The 25147-nt window shown below is 43.5% G+C and overlaps 1 protein-coding gene across 2 annotated transcripts in view; it reads right to left on the bottom strand.

The window, feature by feature from the left end:
* Nucleotides 1-25147, bottom strand: part of RYR3 (ryanodine receptor 3) — a 563985-nt gene that overhangs the window by 238751 nt on the left and 300087 nt on the right. For both annotated transcript variants that reach the window (XM_029237020.1, XM_029237021.1), the window contains exons 13-19: nt 23694-23862; nt 22210-22345; nt 20023-20118; nt 18470-18588; nt 12757-12890; nt 10717-10958; nt 1994-2186 (exon numbers count right to left, since the gene is read on the bottom strand). In XM_029237020.1, the coding sequence (XP_029092853.1) occupies nt 1994-2186; nt 10717-10958; nt 12757-12890; nt 18470-18588; nt 20023-20118; nt 22210-22345; nt 23694-23862 (1089 nt within the window). The remainder of the gene's footprint in view (nt 1-1993; nt 2187-10716; nt 10959-12756; nt 12891-18469; nt 18589-20022; nt 20119-22209; nt 22346-23693; nt 23863-25147) is intronic.

The raw sequence follows: 25147 nt of genomic DNA, 5'->3' as shown, positions 1-25147 counted from the left end.
TAGGGGCAGGACAGGAATAATGACGCAGATGTAGAGAATGGACTTGAGGACATGGGGAGGGGGAAGGGTAAGCTGGGACGAAGTGAGAGAGTGGCATGGACTAATATATACTCCCACATATAAAACAGATAGCTAGTGGGAAGCAGCCGCATAGCACAGGGAGATCAGCTGGGTGCTATGTGACCACCTAGAGGGGTGGGATAGGGAGGATGGGAGGGAGACACAAGAGGGAGGAGATATGGGGATATATGTACACATATAGCTGATTCACTTTGTTATAAAGTAGAAACTAACACACCATTGTAAAGCAACTATACTTCAATAAAGATGTTTAAAGAAAAAAAAAGGAAAGGGGTAGAACAATGAACACAACAGTTGTCAACAGTATGAAGAAAAACAACATGCATAGTACAAGCTCAATTTAATTTAAAATTATTGAGATGTATAAATGAAAAGGTAATATGGTTATCTCTGGGCGTTACAATTATGGGCTCTTGGTTTTTTTTTTGACTTGCATTATTCTTGTAAAAGGGAAACAAAAAAAAAGAAAAAAACTAAGTTTAAAAAGGTAAATCACAAACTGGGAAAAATATTTGAAAGCAATAATAGTTTAATAATCTTAGCATATAAAAAATTGCCCCCAAAATTAATACCAGAAAGGCAGAGAACGCAGAATTTAAAAAAAATATTGGGTTGAAATAACATGTAAGAACAATAAGCATAAAAACTGTTTAACCACATCAGTTATCAAACAAAGAGGAAGTTAAAACTAAGACACAATTTTCTCAAATTGGCACAGATTAAAAATAACCCATAACAATAAAAGGTAATGGGCAACCAATCAGTTGGGTATTCCCATATGTTACTTTAAATGATACTACAGGCCGAAATTCTTTATCTGAAATTTTTGGAGCTGTGTTTCAGACTTCAGAATTCTTCAGATTTTAAAGAAGAAAATAAGACGTAGTATATATTAAATAGAACCTCCAGTTAGGTGAGAGGCTGTACCCCATAGTCAAACACATACATTTTTGCTGTTAAGCATGTAAATATTCACAAGAAATTGAATACCATGAAGGACTGAAAACAGCCTCATTTCTGTTGGTGCCAGTTTTTTACACAAAATAAGTTCAGGTCGGAGTTTGCGGTGAAATGAGTTAAGAAAAAAATGTATGGTTTTCAGAGTTTTTTAGATTTCAGAATTGTTGATAATGAATTCTGAACTGTTCATACAATCTTCCTGAAAATCTCTTTGGCCACATGATTGTAAATTTAGACTTTAAAAAGATTATACCTTTTGACCTACTTCTGGGAGGAACTAAACAGAAATGCAGACAAAGAATTATCCTCAAGGATGTTCATGATAATTTCATTTATAACAATAAAAAAGAAATCAGCATGGAAGACTAACATAAAGTAATGGTTAAATTGTGGGACAGCCAAATGAAAGGATATTATTGGCCAAAAAAGTCATTTTGAGAAGGATACTTAATAACTCAGGAAAAGGCTCTGTACTTACTGCTGAATGAAAAAAAATCAAGACAAAACTTCATTTTTAGTATGATGTCAATTAAAAAATAAATATATCTGTAATATAAAAGACTTGAAGAAAATATACCAAAATACTAATAGAGATTAGAACTAAACATTGGGATTATGGGTGATATTTATTGTCTTACCTATATGTTTCAAATTTTTTTGTAATGAGCATGAAATACTTTCTACAATTATTAAGGTAATTTTCTACATAGGATTTATCTTATTCATCTTACTATTTATCAGAGGACATAACATAAACCCTGGCAGGAGGTACGTGTCCCACAAATATATACACGTGACTCTGAATTGCTCCTCCCCTTTCACCATCGCTTTCTTCGGGGAGTTTGGCTTATGGTGCTGAAGCCCTGAAGGAGATTACCACACTCGCCAGCTCATAAGAGTGGTGGGAGCTGGGGGAACAGCTACTCTCCATGAAATCACAGCCATAACTTACTTGACACCTGCTGAAAAGCTCACCACAGGGAAGAAGAGCCCATCTGTGTTGAAGTTCTCAAACATCCCCTGCACAGGCTGCCCGTTGATGCGGAAAGAGATGCTGGGTGCTCCGAGGTCCAGGCAACAGCTCACCACGTCGTCCGACTTCAGGAGGTGCTGGTTGATGGAGGCCACGGCTCTGGGTATGCGGCCTGGTGAGCAAAGAACAGGAAGAAGGTGTGTGGGACTCTGGGGAGATGCTCACAGGTGAGGTGAGCAATGGTTTCCTAAGCTTTGTGAACAGGCAGCCCAAGACGAGATGAGTCCCAGAGGAAAGACTCAAGCCGCCAGGAATGAGAACAAACAAGAATTCAACCCGTTCAACGTGTGCTCAGATTCTGGCCTGGTGTCTGAAGTAACGGGCAAACCGCTTTGCTGGGTGTGGCTCCTAGAGTGTGTTATGTGTGTGTGTTTATTCACAGATACCCCAAGACCTTGCTTTCTTCTATTTCCTCTAAAAGACATGGCCACCTCGGCACTGGATGCAGGAGCCATCCCAGTGAGTAAGAGCAAAGCCATCCAGCCACAAAACAGTGCAGCACAGTTTGGTTGCTTGTTTTAAAGAATTTATTACTTCAGTGAGGCAGGGAATCACATTGTCAGTTGTACGCTGTATTGGTTGATTTTTGTTGTTGTTGCCTTTCATAAGATGATTTGTCATTTCCTGACCTAACTTAAAGTAGTGAGAGAATCATCTCTTAGGTTTTCTATGTCACACCATCTCACTCTGGAAGTTCTAGAAGTAAATTATCGTAACCGCCTCTCCCATCCCCCTACCAAGTTCTCAGTTCTATTGGAAAGGGAGCAACAAAGGGGCAAAAGTTAGGTATTTAAATGGGGTTTCAAGCAAAACGTTTATAAAGGTATATCTTGTTTCTTGATCACGGAAGCAATACACATTCATTATAAATGTTAATGGTGTATACAGAAAAGTATAAACAAGGAAAAAAATGTTACAATACATTTTTTTGCCTTTTTCACATATATTTAAATATTCACCCAAACTGGGATATGGTAGATTTTGTAACTTGTTTTTTCTACTTATCACATTGCAAATATTTGATTGTATAATGGAATATTCATTAGAAACTAGATTTTTAATAGCTTCATAATACGCCATGAAAAGGCAATTTTAAAAAAATCCCCTTATGATGACTATGTGAGTTCATAAATTTTGTACATATATCTATGCTATGTAATATTCCTAATCTTAGTTTAGAACTCTTTTTCAGTGGTTACTGCTATTCTAGTAATAGATTCCAAACTAAGTGGTGCATTTTAAAATAGTGAAACTACTACATTCTCCTTAATAAAAAAATTTAGGTACCCCCTTGTGGTTGTTTTGGTTGACTGACAAAATCATATTGTATTCCCTCCCACCCTTCCACAAACAGTAATGAGGCTCTACACTGTGCCAGATACTGTACTTGGGGCTGGGGATCAAAGACTGAGGATCCAGTTCCCGCTCCCAAGAAATACATAGTCTTGTGGAAAATAAACATTCAAATAAAGAACTACAATTCAGTATAACTATTGGAATGAAGGTGTACATGACGAGATGCCTTTAGAGGTAGAACAAGGTGCAAAGTCAGCCTGGGAGTATGAAACAAGTTAAAACTTGAAGAATGAAAGGTTCACCAGATAAATGAGAAAGAAACGAGAATTCCAGACAGCAGGAACAGCTTATGCAAGAGGAGTGTATGAGTGTATGACATTTGCAGAATGGCTAGAGTTTGGTGAGGCTGGAACGTGGGGCTTTATGGGGGCCTGATGAGGGGTGATAGGGGAATAAAGGATGTAGAACTTGGACCACCGGCACTGCAACAGAGCAACAGCACCTAATACATTCAACGCATATTGGCAAATTAGCCTGGGATGGCCTCAGACTCTGTTTTTACAATTTTATACCTTGTTTCATCACTGAGAATGAAGAACAACTTCCTCATTGTAGGACCTACAGTCAACACTATTTAAAACAAAACAAATCTAAGCAAACTTGATGAGTGTGTAGGTTTGATACCTCTCCAATGTCTCCATTTGACAAGACTGAGTCCTCTCAGCTCCTTTTATGGAGTTTAGATATCCCAGGGTCCCAGAATCTTTCCTTCCTTATCATATTCAAGCCTGTTATTGGTATTAAAACTCAGCAAACTTTGCCATAATTGTCTCATTCTTAAGAGTTCTTGTTTTCCCAGTAAAAACCAATCTTTCCTGCTTCAACTGTTTCTTTTTCAATTAGTTTAACTTCTGGAAAACATCACTGTAGTCATTTGCACAAATCCTGAGAGATTTCCATGAATTTGGGAAAACCAGGAAATTATCGAAATGCTGGGTTGGACAACTACCTTTAAAAGTATTGAGATCCTTACTGGATAAAAATACAAATGAGAAGGACCTTTAGCTTTCTGAGATCCACATCAACTAGGACAAAACTGACAGGGTTGAATTGTGACTCCAGGGCCCTCTCATCCCACCCTCTCACAATTCACTGTTGGTTTTTGTGCCAGTCTGAGCCTCAGCCAGTAAAGATGAAGAGCAACCTTCATGGGGGATGCTCTTCATACAGCGCTGCTTTGATGCCACCTGAGACTGAGTTCTGAGCTTTACTTAGCCTTCAACACGCCATAGTACCAAGAGCCTTACTGAGGAAGGATGGCTGGGAGTATCTCTCCTGTCCAGTCTGCTCTCTCATTTGAAAACCACCACCAGGACGAGAAGTTATGTCCTTGTGGTGAAGGACACTGTCTTTTAACTCCCGTATTCTAAGAGACTGGTGCCTAGTAGAAGTTGCTGTTGGAACATTTGCTAAGAGCATCCATAGGCAAATCAAAATCATAGTCTGAGCCTATTTTTTTTTTTTTTTTTTTTTTTTTTGCGGGACGCGGGCCTCTCGCTGTTGTGGCCTCTCCCGTTGCAGAGCACAGGCTCTGGACGCATAGGCTCAGCGGCCATGGCTCAGGGGCCCAGCCGCTCCGCGGCATGTGGGATCTTCTCAGACCCGGGGCACGAACCCGTGTCCCCTGCATCGGCAGGCGGACTCTCAACCACTGCGCCACCAGGGAAGCCCTATTGTGAGTTTTGAATGAACTATTCCATAGAGAGTAACTGGAAGAGACTGACACATTGCAAACCACAATAAATGCTATTACTATTCCTTTTAGAACTCCAGACTTGTTAATTACTAGGCTAACAGTAGATAAGCTTACCCGAACATTGTAGGGATATTATGTCCTTTATAATATTAGGTAAAAATAACAATATGGAGAATCATAGCATTGAGGGCTGAGTCTAGGAAAGTGATCTGAAAATTGAGTTACTGAAACCAATAAATCCCTTTATTGAAAGGCTGTGCTCAAAAACTGTCACTTTCAAATACATTTACGGTGTATTTGACGCTTTTAGCACAACCAATAGAAATGTGATGCTGTAGAAAGGAAAAGCAAATATGTCACAGACAGTTTTTCTAAATCGCCTCAACTGCTTTTCCAGATATTAGGAACTCTGAGTAATCCTCGGACCACCTACTGGGACAGTCTGGGAAGTCTTGTGGCCTCTGCTACTAGTTTCTTCTGCTAGTCTGAAGAAACCTCCCCTGACTTAGAGGCTCAGGACCACCTGAAGGTCCCAGGAAGCTTGGAAAGGCTGTTCCAAGCCTAGCATTTTTAAGATAAAGGGAAAAGCCACTTTATCATATGTCGTACATCTTCTAATGAACCCAAGGGTGTAATACTGAGGGATTTCATCTCTTCTGATGAGTGATGTAGACAATTGGAAACACTGACGCTCAGCATTTCCATCGCCCCACGCACCGCAGAGTTTGGCATTATAACGTAAACACAAATATTCAGGCAATTGGAAAGCGAGAAGATCCAAATACGTAAAAATGCTGGTGTTGTACAGCTACTCCTTGACCCCTCTCCACACAGCACTAGGGTTGGAAAAGTCCAAGTCACAGTAGGGTGTGTTTTGATAGATGAACCGATACCCTGGAGCTCATCTTAGTAGGGAGACACGTAAAGACCCTCTCATCCAAGTTTGACTGTAGAGCTAATTTGTCCTCATGAGTCAGAAGTTCTAAGAAATCAGGAAATACAATTTTATTCCATTCGTTTACTTTCTGTATCACTTATCTCTTGGGAAGGTGAATTCCTTTGCTTATTCCAATTTTGCAAGGGAAAAAGTTGCAAAAAGGGAAGGGTAGGTGTGATTTCCTCCTGTGAAATTGCTCCCTAACCAGTGACGTACTATATAGGCTGCCCTGAGCCAAATTCACCCCCGACTGCAGTTCTGAAAGGCTACGTATGTAAAGGCTACATCAGGAGGGAGAAAATGATGACAAGAGGAGAGCCGTTCCTCCGAAAGGAGAATCACAGTGGCTGGGCTGACTCAGGAGTCTGTAGGGAGGGCTGGGCAGGGCTGAGATGGGGGATATTTGTACAGCTGTTGCTTGAAAGTGACTTCATAGGCTTTGGTGGCTAAAAAGACCGATTAAGGCTGCCCTCCCCCTACACAGAGAAAAAGCTCATTCATATTCCCAGGATGTCACTTTAAAACTTCCTTTCCCATTCAGCATGGAACCTGGGTTCTTTTCTCCCTCAGGATGGGGCTAATCTCATGATCTTGAGTGAGAAACTCTGGACTTGGTCCTTATGATGATGGTTGACTTCATAGGCACTGAAGGAAGGGAAATCATATTTACTTTGCATCTAGTGTGTGTCAAAAAATCCACATCCCTCATTTCATTTAAATTTCCAAAGAGCCTTGTATCATCTTCATTTTATGTGAGGAAACCAAGTCTCTGAAACCAAGTCTTTTTGCCTGGTTAAAAAAACCAAATAAGTGAAGAGCTGGGATTCAAACCCAGGCATACCTCCAAAGCCATGCTATTGCTTCTTGAATTTCTCTACCGACAAAGTGTTAAGGGCTCTGCCATTCTTTCCAACTTCCGCAACATCCTCTGTGCTTTAATAAGTAGTTAATGACCAGTTCAAGGCAGTGGTTTAATTTGTGCACACAGATAAGTTTAAAGGTAATGGACCATCCATGTTCCTGCAAATGGCATTATTTTGTTCTTTTTAATGGCTGAGTAATATTCCATTGTATGTATGTATCACATCTTCTTTATCCCTTCCTGTCGATGGGCATTCAGGTTGCTTCCACGTCCTGGCTATTGTAAATAGAGCTGCAATGAACACTGGGGTGCATGTATCTGTTCGAATCATGGTTTTCTCCAAGTATATGCCCAGGAGTGGGATTGCTGGGTCATATGGTAGTTCTATTTTTAGTTTTTTAAGGAACCTCCATACTGTTCTCCACAGTGGCTGTACCAATTTACATTCCCACCAACAGTGCAGGTGGGTTCCCTTCTCTCCACACCCTCTCCAGCATTTATTGTTTGTAGATTTTTTCATCATGGCCATTCTGACCCATGTGAGGTGATACCTCATTGTAATTTTGACTTGCATTTCTCTAATAATTAGTGATGTTGAACATTTTTTCATGTGTTTTTGGCCACCTGTATGCCTTCTTTGGAGAAATGTCTATTTAGATCTTCCACCCATGTTTTGACTGGGTTGTTTGTTTGTTTTGATATTGAGCTGCATGAGTTTTTTGTATACTTTGGAGATTAACCCCTTGTCTGTTGCTTTGTTTGCAAATATTTTCTCCCATTTCTAGAGACTGTCATACTGAGTGAAGTAAGTCAGACAGAGAGAGACAAATATCATATGATAACACTTATATGTGGAATCTACAAAAAAGGGTATAAATGAACTTATTTACAAAACAGAAGTAGAGTCACAGATGTAGAAAACAAATTTATGGTTACCAGGGGATAAGGGGGGGAGGAATAAATTGGGAGATTGGGATTGACATATACACACTACTATACATAAAATAGATAACTAATAAGGACCTTCTGTATAGCACAGGGAACTCTACTCAATACTCTGTAATGGTCTATATGGAAAAAGAATCTTAAAAAAAAAGAAGAGTGGATATATGTGTATGCATAATTGATTCACCTTGCTGTACACCTGAAACTAACACAACACTGTAAATCAACTCTACTCCAATAAAAAAAAAAATAAAGGTAATGGACCTGGGCATTTACATCTCAAGGAAAAGAAGAAAAATTGTCAGACCAGTTTCCACTCTCTCTCCCTAGCCACCCTCCATTCCCTCCTGTAGTAAGTTAGAGCGTCACTTCACTTCATTTCTACATCAGACAATTACCCTTTCATCAGATAGTCCAGAATTCACTGCTGTCCTGGTAGAAGCCATTAACAGAAACCTTATTTCTTCTGCTGGAGCACACGATGACATATCCATCTGTAGTGCCTTCTGCTAGATATATGTTCCCTGTGTGCTGCTTGGAGAATTCAGAATGATGCCCAAACCCAAGGAAGCTTTGTGTTTTAGTGAGCATGAAAGGTGCCAATTTTGTAGATGCTGGTTTCTCTACATCTTACCAGATGCTGAAGGCTGAGGGGTGAAGTCCCCCAAATGCACCTATACGGAGTTATATTACTATGTGAATAATGTTCAGAGAGCCACAGTCAGCTTTTGAAAAGCTGAATCCCAAGCCCCCTTCCCCTGTATTTCCAATCAGATGAGCCCTTGCTAGTAATGACCGTGTGGCTCAGCACATCTGGCTTCCTGGTCTTGAGTGGACAGGAGGAAAGAAGGGAACACTGTACACTCCTGGGCACCGTCCACTCCTGGAACAATACACAACTGGATGGATGTCCACGTCCTGAAATGCACTGACAGCAGCCCTTTCTGGATGCATAACGAGTGGGTCGTCTGTCTCCTGACTCACTGATGTATCTATTCTGCAGACTTTACAAAGGGATATGCCATGGAGGGGCACGGAGGGCTGTGAAATCTAGAAAAGATGGAGTAAATGTTTTCCTTTGAGAATGGTTAGTTTCTCTTTGAAACTAGGGGCCATTTTGCTTCATCCAAGGGTCTTGGTGAATTCGTATTTCCTTAACCAATCCGGAGTTCTCGTTTGGTGCAGCCTGGGATCCAGAGAATACACTTGGCTCATAGTGAGGACAGGGCAGGAGCTGAGTGGCAACCAGCAGGCAGGAGGTAATGATTTTCTCACCTCAATCCCACTCATTCCCCCACAGATTCAATTTTATCAAACTCAGGAGCTGTAGATGTGTGTGAGCATAAGGACTCCTTCTTTTCAAATCACTTCCCCGGAGACAACTTCCTGAGAGCCTTATGCCATCTGATGATAATCTAAGCTAAAGGCTACTATGACCATATCACCACGGAAACAGTGGCTCTACGATGGGGCTCTGAGAACCAAGAGGAGAAGATCCATCCCCACCCCCCATGAAAATGGAACCAGGGAAGGTTAAGCTGGGAGGATATGAGAACAAGACTGCCACTTCACTCTAACCCATCATCCTGCCCTTTTGTACCCACTTTTGTCTGTACCACACTGTCCCCTGGGACACACAAAAACAGACACAGACGATTTCTTCCCATAAATGATCCCAGATAAAGAAGTACCTAAATAAATACGTTTACACCATTCCTAAAAGTTAAAAAATGTTTACACGGCATATAAAACAGCACAAAATTACAAAAAAAAAACCATACTGATCAATCGAAAGTAAAGACCAACTATAAGAAACATGTGACCAGGCCCTGAGCTACTGGTTTTAGCTGGAAGCTAAGGGAAGAAGGAAAACACGATGGATAATGTAGTTCTCAGATACAAAAGAAAATACATAGTTTTGTCCTGTGGAGACAAACTTTTCCCTGGTACTGGATTTAAGGAGAAATGTGTGTCCTGGTTCCTTATGTAAGAGGCATGCAGCACAACGCTTACCTAAGGAATTTCTATAAGGGACACAGCGTCTCCAGTTGCAGTTTTACAAAAGATACAGATAAGACACACTGTGGACAACAGGTGGGAGGAGTAGAGCTTCTGCTGTGGGTGAAAGCCTGAGGGTTAGTTTTACATTTTCACCCAGGCAGAAGCCAACCCATTCGTCCACAGGCACAGGCCATGGACATGCTTTGGGGAAAGCATCAATGTCTATATAAAAAAAGGAAGCTTTGAATTCCTTTAAGAGATTAGCATCTACTGTGTGTCAGGCACAGACCCAGACACCTTACAAAGTGTATCATGAAGCAATATGTTGCATCGACAGAATGACGGACTTGTAGTCAGATGTGGATCCATCCCAGCGTGATTGGGAGTAAGTTAATTAAACACCTTTGTACTCAGTTTCCATGTCTGTAACATGAGATCAATATTATCCACCTTAGGGAGTCACTGTAAGAATGAAATGAGAGAAAAAATGTACAAAAGATATGTAGCCTACTGCCCAGCAAGTAAATGCTCAGTCTTTTTCTCCTTCCCTGTTTACCCATATAATCTTGACAAGTCTATGCAATTAGGATTGTACAGAAGCAGACACTGAGCTTGAGAAAATTTAAGTAATCTGTACTAGACCATGCAGCTGAAGTGCCAGACTCATGGTTTAAATGCAGGACAGTCTCATTTCAGATGTGATGCCCTTCCTGCTTAACCACCTAATTAGTTGAGACTTGAGTCTATATCATTTCAACAAGAAGTGACCATCTCAGTTTGAACAATTTGAGCATCAATCATCCTCAGGAAGGGATAAGGGGCCAAAGCTTCGGCAAGGTGCTCACCTGACCAAAGGTGAAGTCCGTCAAAGCCATAGGAGTACAGGTCATCGCCAACACCGTTGCCCCCCCATCCTTCTCCGCCTCCGGGGTATGGGGCATAGCCTGAGGAAGAGGCCCAGCCCACCCGCAGGTGTGTGGGCTCTGCTGTGAGGAAGGGGTCCACCTGGTCGATGATTAGCTCGAAGTACCACTTCTTGTACTGTGCTGAGCCCTCAGTGACTCCCAGGAAGATGTTTGGCCGAATACTGAAATTAAACATGGGACAGGTGGCGTCTACAGACTCTTAAGAAGTAAAAAAGCAAATTGAACGAGACCATAGGAGGCATCGGCCCAATTAAACCAAGGGCAAGAGCAATTTTGTGATTTTTATCTTGTTCTAAAGTACAAAAAGCTACGAGCCTCCAACACTGGATCAAGTTCTTAGTGGGAGGTGTCAGGACAACATTAATTCCCTTATAAAATATAAAGGATATCTCTTCAAATATTCTATTCAAGGCAACCAACATTTACTGAGTGCCATCCACAGGTAAAGATGATGAAAACGTCATACAGAGTTGTATGTTTCTTCTCTAAGTGAAAGAACTGACTTACTCAAGTTCCATCTTCTGGTAAATTGGTTTAAGGACCCCCAAACCATTTTCATAGCATCAGCTTTTCCCCCTAGGCCTTATTAATAACAATGGCCTCTTGAAAGCATTAAGAAGCCACTATTAGAAATAATCCAGACAGAGAAAGAGAAATACTGCATGGTATCAATTACCTGTGGAATCTATAAAAAAAAAAGAAAAAAGAAAAAGTCCAACTCCTAGAAAGAGCAGAAAAGCGGTTTCCAGAGAGCAAGGGTAGGGTTGGGGGGATAGGGAGAGATTGGTAAAGGGCACAAACGTTCACGTATAAGATGAATAAAGTCTGAGGATTTAACACGGTGACTATAGTTGATAACACTCTATTGTATAGTTGAAATTCACTAAGAGAGTAGAACTCACACGTTCTCATTAAAAAAAAAAAAGGTAAATGTGTGAGGTGCTGGATGTGTTAATTAACTCGATGGGGAGAATCCTTTCACAACGTATATGTGTACCAAACCATCACATCGTATATTTTAAATATCTTACACTTCTGGTTGTCAATTATACCTCAATAAAGCTAAAAAAAAATTCAAGCTTGATGACAAAAAAGGTGGAGGGGGTGTGTGGAGACATCACTATTAGGCAACTTTGTTAAGGGATAGAGGTTTTAGTGTATCCAGCAAAAATGGTTAAAAAGCTTGGCACAAACTACTTGGAGTTGTCCTGGTTGGAATCCTACTCTTAGAGGTCCACTGGCCAGGGCTGGGGCTATGTCAGTTTTGGGTTCACAAGGGAAAAACGAGACTGGTACACAGCAGAAAGTCTGTGTGATGCTTGCAGACCAGAGCCTGCTCTACACTTCTGAGGGGAGGTTCTTTTCTCACATTGCAGGGTAGAGAGCGGGCCTAGGTGGAAAGTTGCTGAAGTTGGTCCCTAGTCCAGGCCCAGTGAGTTCATGACTCCCATGTGGCCGCATGTATGGACCAGCAGGCCAGGGTTCTGCATGGGCCCGTGAACTTCATCCTGGCCTTCACAGATGGCCCTGGGGTAAACGGCCATGTGCCAGAGGACACAAGAAATCATGGTCTCAACATGGGACATCCACTCTATTAAAAGATATTTAGAAAAAAGTGTTGGTACAGCAAAATAAAAATAAATACGTCAGGAAGAAGGTATAAGAGATGCGTTAATGTTTCATATAAAACATGGTAGACCCCTCTCTCAAGGCCAAATTCTTTAGCCCTCAGATGATATATTTACTCTACCTTTGGCTGTTTTACAGGAGAAGTTTGAGAAACTCAGCTGAAGGGATTGGAGTACAAGGCCCTAGAAAAGTACACATTTGCCTGGTCTCGTCTTACGCGGCTGCATCAGCAGAGAAATGATGGGCAGGTGGCTTCGGAGCTGAGATCAGCCCTCTTCCTTTCCTTTCTGGGGACAAGATGGGCATTTGGCATGACGATGGTGGCCTTACCTTGTCACATCGTTAATGAGCCGCGTCTGCAGGAGCAGGTTTCTCTGGGGCAGCAAGTTGTCACAGATCAGATTCTGGTTGGCTCTCACTGCGACCCCATTGCAGAGACAGAGGGAACACAGCACGTCCAGAACCTGCAGCAGGACACACGCCGCCAGACCTTAGGACCCCTGGGAGGGCACAGCAGGCAGGACCTGATGGCCAGCACATGAAGGAAGCAGGTCTCGTGAAGGTGGGGGCCAGGTGGCAGGTGCGAGGACCTGTTTAGAGTCAAGAAAGCTGCACCTGTCTCACCAGGCATGAGTGAGTGATGCCCGGGAGCCTGCTGCCCCTCGGGAAAATGAGGCTGGGCTTCTTTCTAACTGCTCTGCCCTAGTCTTGTGACCCATCCCTCCAAACTAGGCATGGCACCTGTGGTCACTGTTTGTTAAAGTGGGTAAGAGTCTGAGCTCTGAAGACAGCCTGTCTAGGTTAATATCCCAGCCAGGGCCAGGACTAGGGAGAGGTGAGTCATCTAGGGCACAAAACCCAGGCACAACTTCCTCTCAGGGTAGGTGCTAGAAGGCCCTCCGTGGGCCTCAAGCTGACACTTGTGCTCCTGCCTGGCCCTGGAGGCCCTCTGCAGAAGATCAGGAGGCATTCATACAGTGCTTCCTGAAACACACCGCGATTCCCATTTGGCTACGGTCCCTTGCTCAGAGCAGGCTTGGGACTCACGTGGGTGGGGCAGAGAGGAGAGCAGGGCAGATCCCGAGTCTTGGGTCTCTTGCTGTGATATTATCAAAGCTCACTAAGATACCCTTATACTCCCAGAAATCCCGATTCAAAAACATCTCACCTACCGTTTCTCCCCCTTAGAGTGAGAGCAAACCACAAGAGCAAGCAAACCAGGCGGCCCCTGAATCTACCAGACCCGTTGCGCGCTGTCCCTAATCCACACCGTTCTCCAGCCACCTGGGAAGTGGGAACAGCCTCTGGCCGCTTCCGCCACGTGCTGGCCTGTCTGCCCCGCCTCCTTGTGCTGCGTCCTCATTCATACAGATTTTGTGTTCCTATTGTGGCAGAGCAAGCTGCTGGGCCAGGCACTCTCCTCCCTCTCCCCCCTACGGGGAGGACTGTGCAAACAGCAGGGGCTAAATAATGGCCAGGACTGTGGCAGGCTGGGCTGACAGGGAGTGGGCAGCCGCAGTTCAGTCTCACAAAGTGACCACCGAAGACTCAATGCTTGGTGGGGTTGGATGGCTTCAGGTTGTTGATGGCATGTGTATCCATAATTCTCACAAACTAATTTTCTACCTGAATCCCTGCATGTCAATTTCATTCCAGATAAATACAAAGTACAATTACGGGACAAGCAGAAAAGAACCCCAAAGGCAGTTTTACGGAGGATTCTCACCATTACCACTCCGCGAAACATATTGACTGTGGCACTGGAAATCCAGAGGATAATTTCCCACTCTAAGAAAAGAGCCATAGATGGCCAGGAAATTAAATACTTATCATCCAGCCTATCACACGTTTTCATCTGTTTTGCCTTGGAGTGACAGCTGTAGGAGCCTTGCTGTCACAGCCGGATGAAAAGCAGAGCTTAATCCACATACAATAGGAACAGTGAGAAGAAAAAAGGCTCGGTGAAAAGCACACAGACTAAGGGAGTAGTATGTCGCCTAGAAATAAATGATACCATAAAGAATGTGCTGACATCGTTCAGGCTTTGTTTTAGAAGGCATTTCTTTGGGTAAAATGGGAAATAGTGGCAAACTCCCTTTTCTGAAAAAGTTTAAATGGGTTCTTTTAAAAGCGAAGGGTGCCAGCAATTCCACTCCTGGGCACATACCTGCAGAAAACCATAATTCAAAAAGATACATGCACCCCAATGTTCACTGCAGTGTTGTTTACAATAGCCAGGACATGGAAGCAACCTAAATGTCCATCAACAGAGGAATGGATAAGAAGATGTGACACATACATACAATGGAATATTACTCAGCCATAAAAAAGAATGAAATAATGTCATTTGCAGCAACATGGATGGACACAGAGATGACATACTAAGTGAAGTAAGTCAGACAGAGAAAGACAAATATCATATGATATGACTCATATGTGAAAACTGATTTTTTAAAAATGATATAAATGAACTTATTTACAAGACAGAAACAGACTCACAGATTTCAAACACAAATTTATGGTTACCAAAGGGGAAATGCGGAGAAGGGGATAAATTAGGAGCTTGGGATTAACACCCACACACTACTATATAAAAAATAGATAACCAACAAGGACCTACTGCACAGCAGTAGGAACTCCACCCAATATACTGTAATAACCTATATGGGAAAAGAAACTGAAAAAGAATGAATATGCGTATACGTGTAACTGAATCACTTTCTGTACACCTGAAACTAACACAACATTGTTAATAACTATACTCCAATAAAATTTTTAAAAAAGTGAAGGGAGTATAGATGGGCCAGTCCACGTGGGGGACATGCACACAGTGCTAGGGGTCATCTGTACTTTCTGACAGAGAGGGAGCATCCCAGTGACCTCTGGGATGAGTGGCTGGCTGTGGCAGGTACTGCCCAGTGGTCACCAGACTCTGCCTTCTTGTCCTGAGCAGAGAGGCTACATTTCCCAGCCTCCCTTGCAGTTCTGTGGGGTCATGTGACTGAGTTCTGCCCAGTGGAAAGTGGTGGATGTGATGTATACTGCTTTCAGGCCTAGCCCCTACCCTCCCTCTCTCTTTCCAGCTGGATGTGGAGATCCAAGGAAGTATTACAAATCCCAAGGGTCTCCTTATTGGGATCCAGCAGCGCTGGCATCACCTAGGAGCTTGCCAGAAGTACAGATGCTCAGACCTACCCCCGGACTTACCAGATCAGAGCCTTCATTTTACCACGATTCCCAAGAGATTCATAAGCACATGACAGTCTGTGAAGTCCTGTCCTGGGGGACAGTGGGGCCGCTACACAGAAGGAGGCTGTGTTTCTGAACGACCACACAGCACGGAGCCCTCCCACTGGCTGGCCTCAGACAATGACTTCACTGTGAGAATTTGGGGTTGTCTGTCTTAGGCATTAGCCTTCTCTAATCTGTACACTGGCCCAACTTGAGAATTTCCCTGGCCCACTCTGTGGATTCATTTGCTACTTAGTTGTAATCATTTTCATCAAAGACACCACATTTCATCTAAGATCCTCTCTTGTGCTTTTCATCTCCATTAGTCACTACCCCAGACACAGGCTCCTGGGGCAATTCTGCTTTAAAGGTAAGAAATAGGTATTGTACATCCATGGACATATCATTTGGCTGTTGCAGTTTTGTCCTCAGACTTATCTATAAAAACAATTTTTAAAAATGCAAAATGTACTTAATTCTGTGAATTTTTGGTCAAGTTGTATATTTGAGAAATGAGTGCTTTGCTGTCCCTGAGGAACAGATTCTGTTCTCGCTGTGGATACGCAAACTGGGTGGTTGGGAACGCGTCTACATTGGCTGCCTGGGAACTCAGAGGTGATTTTATGGAGCTGCTGTAGCAGGTCTGTGGGAGTTAATGGTTTGCTTCCCTGTACTCTCTTCTGCACCGCCCCCTCCTGTCCCAAATCCTCACCCCAGGTTAACTTTTCAGGTCTGATTTATACTTTCTCAGGACCAATGATATTACTACTTTACCATGTATGTTTCTCACAGGTGGCTCCAAATCCTTGTGGAACAAAGACGATAATAAAACATATTAATCTGTGATAACACTGAGCAGGTTTGGAGTAAGGTAGGTTGTTGGGGGACAAGTGAAAAGGGCATATTTTGCTTTTATTATTACATGCTTACTCCATGGAAAAATTAGAGGGTAACTGTTATAATTTTCAGTAATTGTTCTTTTTACCCAATAACATTGGTGCTACCAACATAGTAAGTGTGTTTCTTACTACTAATAGCCATCTGTTGGATGAGATGAGACTTGTACGTATATGTGAGCTACCATCCAATCATTCAAGATGAGACCGGAGTAGATTCTGGCTCTACGCAGCCATTCCTCTAATTCATTCATTACGCCTTCAACAAACATGGATTAAATGCCTGTCATGTATAACATATGAGCTGGGCACTATGGGGTTTACAAGGTCCCTGCTGTAAAGGAACTTAGTCTCTGAGAGAAGTATACATGTAATATAAGGAAAGGCAGAGTGGAAACACCATGTAACAGTGTGCACAGTTGTACAAGGATTGAGGAGAGGAGATCATGTCCAACTGGGATTCAGAAAAAGCTTCATGGAGGGGGTGGCATCTGAACTAAGTTTTGAAGACAGATACAGTTTTGACGGTTTCTGGAAAAGCTGAAAGAAGCCATTGCAAAGCTGGTTATTTACTAAGTGTGTTCTGATCGTAAAGCAGCCCTGGGAGCAACGAAACGAGGGCAGCTTTCCTGTCTAAGGGCTCCTCTTGACATGTGCCCATAGCTCATGGCTCAGGCCACAGGTTACTCGGGTGCTTATCAATTACCCTCATTACACTTTGCAGACAGGAAGGAACATGTTGGAACGTAGCGAAGCTGGGCTGAAGCAGGGGCCTCATGCCTGCTTTTGATTTACCACATTTGGGAAAGCAATTACAGCCCCCATATATCTCTTTTTGTTCTTTGCCAGGCAATTTCACAGATGCTAAGGACCACAGCTTTTTTTGTTGTTGTTTCCTAAGGATGATACATATCATCCAAGCAGTGCTACGGAGGCTTGTTCTCCTGGACCGCCTGAGACATGTCTCCGATGTGCAGCGCCCCCATCTGATGGCGAGCAGAGAGGGCCAGTGACCAAGCTGGGTTCTCTCCACTCCACATGAGCCCAGCGGCCATCCCTCACATCCAATTATGCCATCTGCTCTTGAAATGCACCCCCTCAGCCTTGGAGTACCTGCCTGCTCGCTAACAAGTCATCACAGCAACACCCATATATGGGGCAGATGTTGAAGGGTCAGGATAAGACATATTTTAATAGACTGTCCCGAGATCATTGTGGCTTAGAGATATAGTGCCATAAAAATGGAGATGCTAGAACTTTAAGAGACCTCAGAAAAACTTGATGTAGCATTCCACCTTCATAAGTGAGCTGGCGATGGCTCCATTTTACAGCTGAAATGACTGGGGCGCAAGGTCACACACCTGTTTTGTATCAGAGGGAGAGCCCCACAGCTTGCCCCCTCCGGCTTGTTCATGCAGATCCACTTACTTCACCTGGTTTGACTCATGGCAAGTCTGATTTCATTTAAGAACATGCCATGTTGCCAAGACTTTCTACATCATTCTGAATCTGATTTCTGTACAGCTTCTTTACAAAGCTTGGTATTAGCTGTTTCACTACTAAAGCTCTTAGACCCGACGGTGCGCGCGAAGCCTGCAGCTGGCCTTGTATGGGTTTGAGCAACCCACACACAGCCAGCTGTGGGTTAAGGGGTAATGATGAGCCAGGCTTGGGAAGCTGGTGGAAACTGAGGGGACCACCCAAGATCCAGCGTGACTGGCTCGGAGTGTGCTCCTAGGGAGGAAGGGTCTTTCAGGACCTCAGTTTCCAAAGGTAGTATTATTATTATTATTTTAAATCAAAGCCAAGAAAGAGAGTAGTCAACATCCTCTCAGTAACACAGAACACTTATTAAGCGGCAGAAAGGGAAAAGCCAGGTAAAGTTAATCACCGTTTGGGGTTCTTTCTATACCCACCTTGTGATTTCGCCCGTGCTTATCCAACAGGGAGATGATTGACTTGATGTGGCCTTCTGCTATCAGGTTTAAGGCTTCTGGGCTTTCAATCAGGATGCAGTGCAAAACTTCCAAGATACCTACGCGAATACCACAAAAACCATTTGGACATTAAATAACCTGCAGAACTGACTATAATTAGAAACCTGAGGGTGAAAGAACCATCCTGAGTGAACAGAGTATCATCATTTCTTTGAATCTATTAAATACTTCCAGCCAGAAGAAAAATGCAGCCACCTCGGATGGCTCACTTCAGGAGCCTCTGAGGCCAACCAGTCTGTAATTCAGAAGTGAGTTTATTCATCACTAACCCCATCTCCCTCTTCCTGGACAAAGCCAGTGTCCTTCTGTGTAGAGAAGCAGCTTTAAAAGAGAAGTCTTAATTTGATCAAACCAAACAATACTTAATTTAAAAACAGATGGAAAATGGGATACTTAGTTTACTATAAATGCTAAAGGTCATTCAAGTAATTTAGAAAATAGTCTGAGTGTTCCTTGAATAAGAATTTTTCTAGGAATCATCCCAGAATTTTATTTTAGATGCACTGCTATGTCAGTAAACTATAAGCTCACAAATAAAGGCTGTTTGGCTTTGTGCCCTTTCCTGGGCACACTGGATGGTTTTCTGTATTAAGTGAAGGTTGAAGAAAAACTAACAGGTGCCCTTGCAGCCTAGCACCTACAGGGTTAACACCGGGGTGGAAATGCATGGGAAGTAGTTGGCCAATATCTTTATTGGTTCTATTGAGAAGATTCCTCTTGATTCTGTTTCTTTCAAGGTTTTCATAAATTACCCTAAAATGTAGTCTGGCCCATGGGTGGAGGCACTGAAGAAAACAGAGGCTTTGGAAGAAGACATATGTAGGTGGATGGTCCTAGAGGAGCCTTGCCTTGGCCTGTCCAAGCTCCTGCCATCTCTAGACGATGAAAAGAGCATTAAAAACCTTTTAGCTTCCCAGATGGGGGCCCACACCTTTCATGTTCTCTCATCTCTGAGGAAGCAAACTGCAGAGCCTCAGGGCATGGTCACTTACCAACGATGCCCACTCTTCTTGGCTCAAATTCTCTGGGAGTCACCACGAAGGGCTCTAGACAGGATGTTAAGGGTGATTCAGGGGGTATGAGGATTATCATTTCCTCTAAGTTCTTGGTCATCCTTCAGACCTGCTTCTAACCAAAGAGTTGAGAGCACTACGTCCAGACAGGGTTTAGAAACCCAGAGAATAACAGTCCAAGTAGCAGTTAGAAGGGGACCAGCACCCTGGGGTGGGGAGAGGGCGAGTCAAGAACCCAGAGGGTGGAGATGAAGGCAAAAAGTGAAAAATGAAGCAGAAAAGGAAAGATATTTGAAGCATGGGTTAAAGTTGTTCAATAAAGTTATAAGAGTGCCAGGAAAATTTAGGACTTTATATTTCTTTTCGTTGAAGTAATTATTGAGGATTGCTTGCAATCCAGTGGAAAAAAGAATTGTTCAGAGATTCAACTTTTGTTGAATGTTTCCTATCACATCTTACCTGAGGAAGATTCTAGTCTGTCCAACTTGCTGATTAGCCAATCAAGGTTATTGGAGAATTGAGCGCAATTGTTTCTGTTTCCACGAATGAGAGCAGCTGTGAACAAGAACACATTTGATCATGCAGGTTAAATGGCACAGTGATGGGCCTGAGACCTTGGGGTGCTGTTCAAATACTCCACCTGCTTAACACTCTTCCCCTCCCAAGCCCTTCGATACAATCCTGTTTCTACATTTTGGAGAGTAAAAAATCTACCATTCACTCAAATATTTTCAGAGGTTCTACTGTGTACCAGGCGTCTGTCTACTTGCTGGGAATAAAGCAGTGGGACTGCGACAACACATTCCCTGCCTTCGTGAAACAGGAGAGAGAGAGACAATATACACACAAATTAATAAAATTACTGATAAGCAAGAAAATAATATCTGCTTGGTTACTGGCTTAAGAATTCAATTTCCTCTAATGTTTTCTTAAATCTAGCTAGAGACCTGCTGTTTTTCAGCGCTAAAGGAAGGCATTCAAATGAACACAACTGAAAAGGCTGGTTAAATAGGCAAGTCATAACAAAACATGAAACTCTAAAATATCTAAAACACATCAGTACATGACAGTGGTTCCCAAAGTGTATCCCTGGAGAGGAATGTCAGTATCACTGAGAACTTGTTAAAGACACAATTTCTCTGGCCTTATCCCAGATCTACTGAACCAGAAACTCTGGGGATGGGGCCCAACATCTGTGTTTTAACCAGCCCTCCAGCTGATTCTGGTGCTTGTTCATTATCTGAGGACCACTGGTAGGTGATACTGTAAAGGGAGAGAGAGAATATGCTGTCATTAGGTTTCCACCTATCTAGACCAAGTAAACTTCTCTCCATAGGCCTGTAGTGTAGATGCAACTCTGGAATAAGTCCATGTAAGTTGACTGGCCCCCAAGCAGCCTGTTCTTCATGCTGTTGGCTTTCAAAGACTGCGGGTTTGACAGATGTTTGTAAGGTACTTGGATGAGGAAATGTCTTCCTCAGGACCTCTGCTTTGTACCTGCACGGTCACTGGAGGGCAGAATTCAGTCTGAGCTCCTACCCCACTTTTCGGGTTGGCCCTAGCAAGGGATTAACCTCGAGGCTCTGGGGTCAGGCTGTCTGGGCTCAAAACAGTTCCATCACTTACAACATGTGTGACCTTAGCTAAGTTATGAGCATTTCTGAGCATCTGTTTCTTCATCAATAAATTGGTACCTACACCTCACAGTGTTGCTCTGTGGATCAAAAAGAGATATTCTACTGCCTGGCATACAGAACTCAACAAATGTTAGCTATTATTGTAATAATTACTACCGAGTTCGAGCCACATCACTACAAAATGTTAGAGTTGGAAGAGACTTTATGAGGTCACTAAATAAAGCGGCAATCTAATCTGTCTGACCCTTGACACGGAGAATGAGTCTAACCTGACTTCTCTGGCCTCCCCTCTGGCCTGCTCAGCTTTCCGTGGACTTCCTCTCAATGGGGCATTTACATCACAGCGAAGTACGAAAATGCTGCCATGTTACCATGGCTGAGCCATTACTGGTGGCCACCTTCTTGCAGAGGTTGATGCTGTCTTCCTCCTGCAGCCTGGCAGCCTGGGCCCATGTGATGGCATCAGTTACAGCAGGCACCGGAAGGTCACCATACACTCATAGTTGTGAAAAGAAAGGCTGGATGCTGGAACATCCCTACCCTTTGCCTTTTTCTTTCCACCAAAATGAAATAAGGAACAGGCCAAAGCAGCAGGAATCATGACGGCTCAACAGGTGGACAGTGAAAGGGCACACAGTTGAGGGTAAACATCCTCAAACTGCAGGTGTCAAAGGTCTAGAACTGGAGGGTACCTGGAACGTATTTTTGTCTTGCTCCCTCATTTTAAAGATGAAGAATTGAGGTTCGGGGAGTGTGACTGTCAAGGGTTTCACAGGTAGTTTTGGCAAAACTGACCACTATTTGCTTCTACTTGCTGACATCTTGCTGTCAGTTGGGAAAGTACGATACACTACCAGTTAACAGAATGAATGGCTGGCTTAGAATCAAATGATTTAACAAAAGCTTCCAAAGAATGAGGCTGGATGACAGCCTTAGCTTGTCCCATGGAAATACCTACAGACCACCCTTGGCCGCCTTCCCAGGGAGAGGGCTCTGGGTATGTACTTACCCAGCAATTTGTAGAGGAGGTTCAGAATTTCTTTCCAGGCCATCCCACTCTCCTCCCTGGCAATCCCTGTGAAGTGTGCTATGCTATTGTAGATATTTAAGCGATCGATGCAGTTTAACACCAGGGCCAACATTCCCTGTGAACGTGAGTTGGGTAAAAAGAAAAAAATACTTGATTAAGATCATGGGATCCCTTTTGTTCTTTCCTCTCCAATATCGTTCACCTTTTAAAGCTGGTAACGCTAATATGCAAAAAGACCTTCATGGTGCCAGTTTGGATGTTGTTTTTTCCTCCCCAAAACAAAACATGCATTTTTATGCCTCAGAGACCTAAATAGCATCCATTTGGGGAGTATCAGCAGTCTCCTCTGACGGGTTTGCTCCCCACGTGTTTAACTCAATCCAAGGACATACTGAGGAAGGGGGAGCATGAATGAGTCTCACAGAAGCCTGCCCTGTGTCAGGTGTGAAATGATTCTGACTCACCCAGAAACAGCCCTGGATATAGGACCTATTTTTCTCTTAGATGCACAAGACATCTCCCCATCCCCTTGAAAAGAGGTGGAATTTACAGACAGTAAGACTAAAAGAGGATTTTAAACTACTTTTCAGCTAATTTACAATACTATACCGCCCAGTAAAAATATCGGTGCCCAGCTGTTCTTAAAGAGCAGGAGGGAGGTGTTAAGTGTAGTTTCAGCAGACCTGTAAGGCACACAGAATGTTCCCCCAGCCAAAGTCTGCTCACATCAGAAAGCTGGGTAGGGACGGGGTCTACTTCCCATGCCATCATCTTTGGAAACGCCCAAGGGACGAGCCCCGTGCCCAGGAATGGGGGGCTGCAGGAATATGACCATGGCCTTCCAATTAGTGCCAAATCATCACGTCCAAGTTCAGAAAAGGCATGTGACTTGTCTAAGGACACACACAGCCAGGGATGGAGCCAGAACTAGGGCCAGGGTCCCTAGAGCCCCAAGTTAGTATTTCCCCTATATCCGGGCCCCATCCCAAGTGACTTAGATGCTCAAGTTCGACTTGAGACATAGCAGCATCTGTATCTCTCAAACCAGCTCCTCAGGCATTTCTGATGTGGTGGAACCTCGGCATCTGTATTTTTCCAACAAGTTTCCAGGGTAATTCTGACACCTTCCAAAATGTGGTGATCACAGCCAATGCCATACGCTCATAGCTGAGATTTATGGAAGATGATTTTTGGATACATAGGTGACACTGAGGCTTTAAATTAATCTGGTTTGAACGTGCCAACATACAAGCATGACAATGTTCACTGCTAATGTGATCAGGGGTGCCTACAGGGAAGGGCGGCTTCCAGGGAATCCTTTTCTTTCCAGCTTCCTCTCTCTCTTGTTCTCTGTCTCTTTCTTAAACACGTGCATGCATGGAGACAAAGCTAAATTGTAGTCATTGGGGGTACTTTAGCTCTGGACACAAAGAGAATCTCAATTTCTAACGTTTTGGACTTACCTCTTCCTTGAAAAGATTCTGTCTGTTTTTGAGTGAGCGGAGCTTGTTCTGCCTGTCCTCATGCTGCATCTCCTCCTCCGGGGGCTGGAAGTAGGCGATCAAGTCGTGTAAGGTCTGCAGGACCTCTTCTATCGGCAGGGTGACAGGGGCTGCTGTGCGGCTGTTTCCACTAAAACCACAAATATGGACGCGGCTCAGGCAGTGGGTCCCCAGCAGGGCTCTGACAAGTGTCCACTAGGTTCTGGCTCCTCCCTGCCCCACTCTGGGCACACGGACTGCTGCCTGGGCTAGTCGCTGTACAGATGACCACAAATTGTAGTTTGCCGACAAACAGAGCAAAGGGAGAGGACTTCTGATTCAATGTTAAAGCCATTTCATAAATCAAGGGAAATGACCCTTGGCCGTCTGCCATCATTTTTTCTTTTTAAGTGGAAACACGTTTATAAATAATAAACTTATTAACCCATAGCTCTTTTAGACTATCACACGTTCTTGGAATGGGTTAAGCACTGGCTGGAAGGGGTTTCATCAGTAGGTCTCTTCCCCCATCTACATCTTTGTCTTCTGTCTCTCTCCATGCATCTTTGTGATACCTCTGTGTGTGTTTTTCTCTTCATATTTGTGTGTGTGCAGGCACCCCATGTGTTCTGTGTGTGTGCTTCCCCACCCCATTTGTTGATGTCTCCCTTGCTCTCTGTATCTGTCTCTCTCTCCTTCCTCTGTGTGCCCTTCCTCTGTTTATCTGCCTCTCCCCTAGCGTCCCATCTCTCAACATCCTTCCTCTCTGTCTCAACATCCCCATCATCTCCCTCACTTGCTCTGTTGTGTTCCTCCCATCCTGTATGTGTGTCCATCTGACTCCCTCTGTCATAATTTTCCAAACAAATCTTATAGTTAAATCCTTTCAACACAGAGAGACCACAAACCTCCACAGATGACAAAATGACCCTTCATTTTCCCATCTCCTTGAGAGGGGGACACCAGTGAGCCTTTCAGAGGCGAAGGCTAAGAAAAGGAAGGGGGAAATGGACCCAGCCCCCATGGAACTGCATCTGTGGCCCCAGCAGAATGGGAACTGATTCCATGTGTAAATAACATCAGGGTTTTTCCTTGGTGGTCGATTTCTAATGAGCTGTCCTTTCATTTACAGTACATTCGCTTATATATCAGTCTGGACACATGCTAAGAAAAGATCGTGATCTAGGCCTAAAGCAAAGGCTTACGAACAAGCCCTGAAAACACTCCGGTTATGAGGTAACGATAATTCCATTTTTGTATAAAAATGCCAAGTGCACATGATGAGAGAAGAGTGAATTACAGGCAGGAGGTATTTCTCTGCAGTGTGTCCTCTGGCCCATGGCAGGTGCTCAGGAAGTGGTTATTAATGACTCTCCGGGACATTATTGGACACAGAGACAGTGAGGAAGAGAATCCCATGTGGATATGAGGTGAAG

The sequence above is a fragment of the Monodon monoceros genome, unplaced genomic scaffold (assembly GCF_005190385.1).
Source record: "Monodon monoceros isolate NGI ecotype Baffin Bay Population unplaced genomic scaffold, NGI_Narwhal_1 Super_Scaffold_21, whole genome shotgun sequence".
Taxonomy (NCBI): domain Eukaryota; kingdom Metazoa; phylum Chordata; class Mammalia; order Artiodactyla; family Monodontidae; genus Monodon; species Monodon monoceros.
The sequence above is the reverse complement of the archived record's forward strand: the minus strand, read 5'-3'. Positions and strand labels throughout refer to the sequence as shown.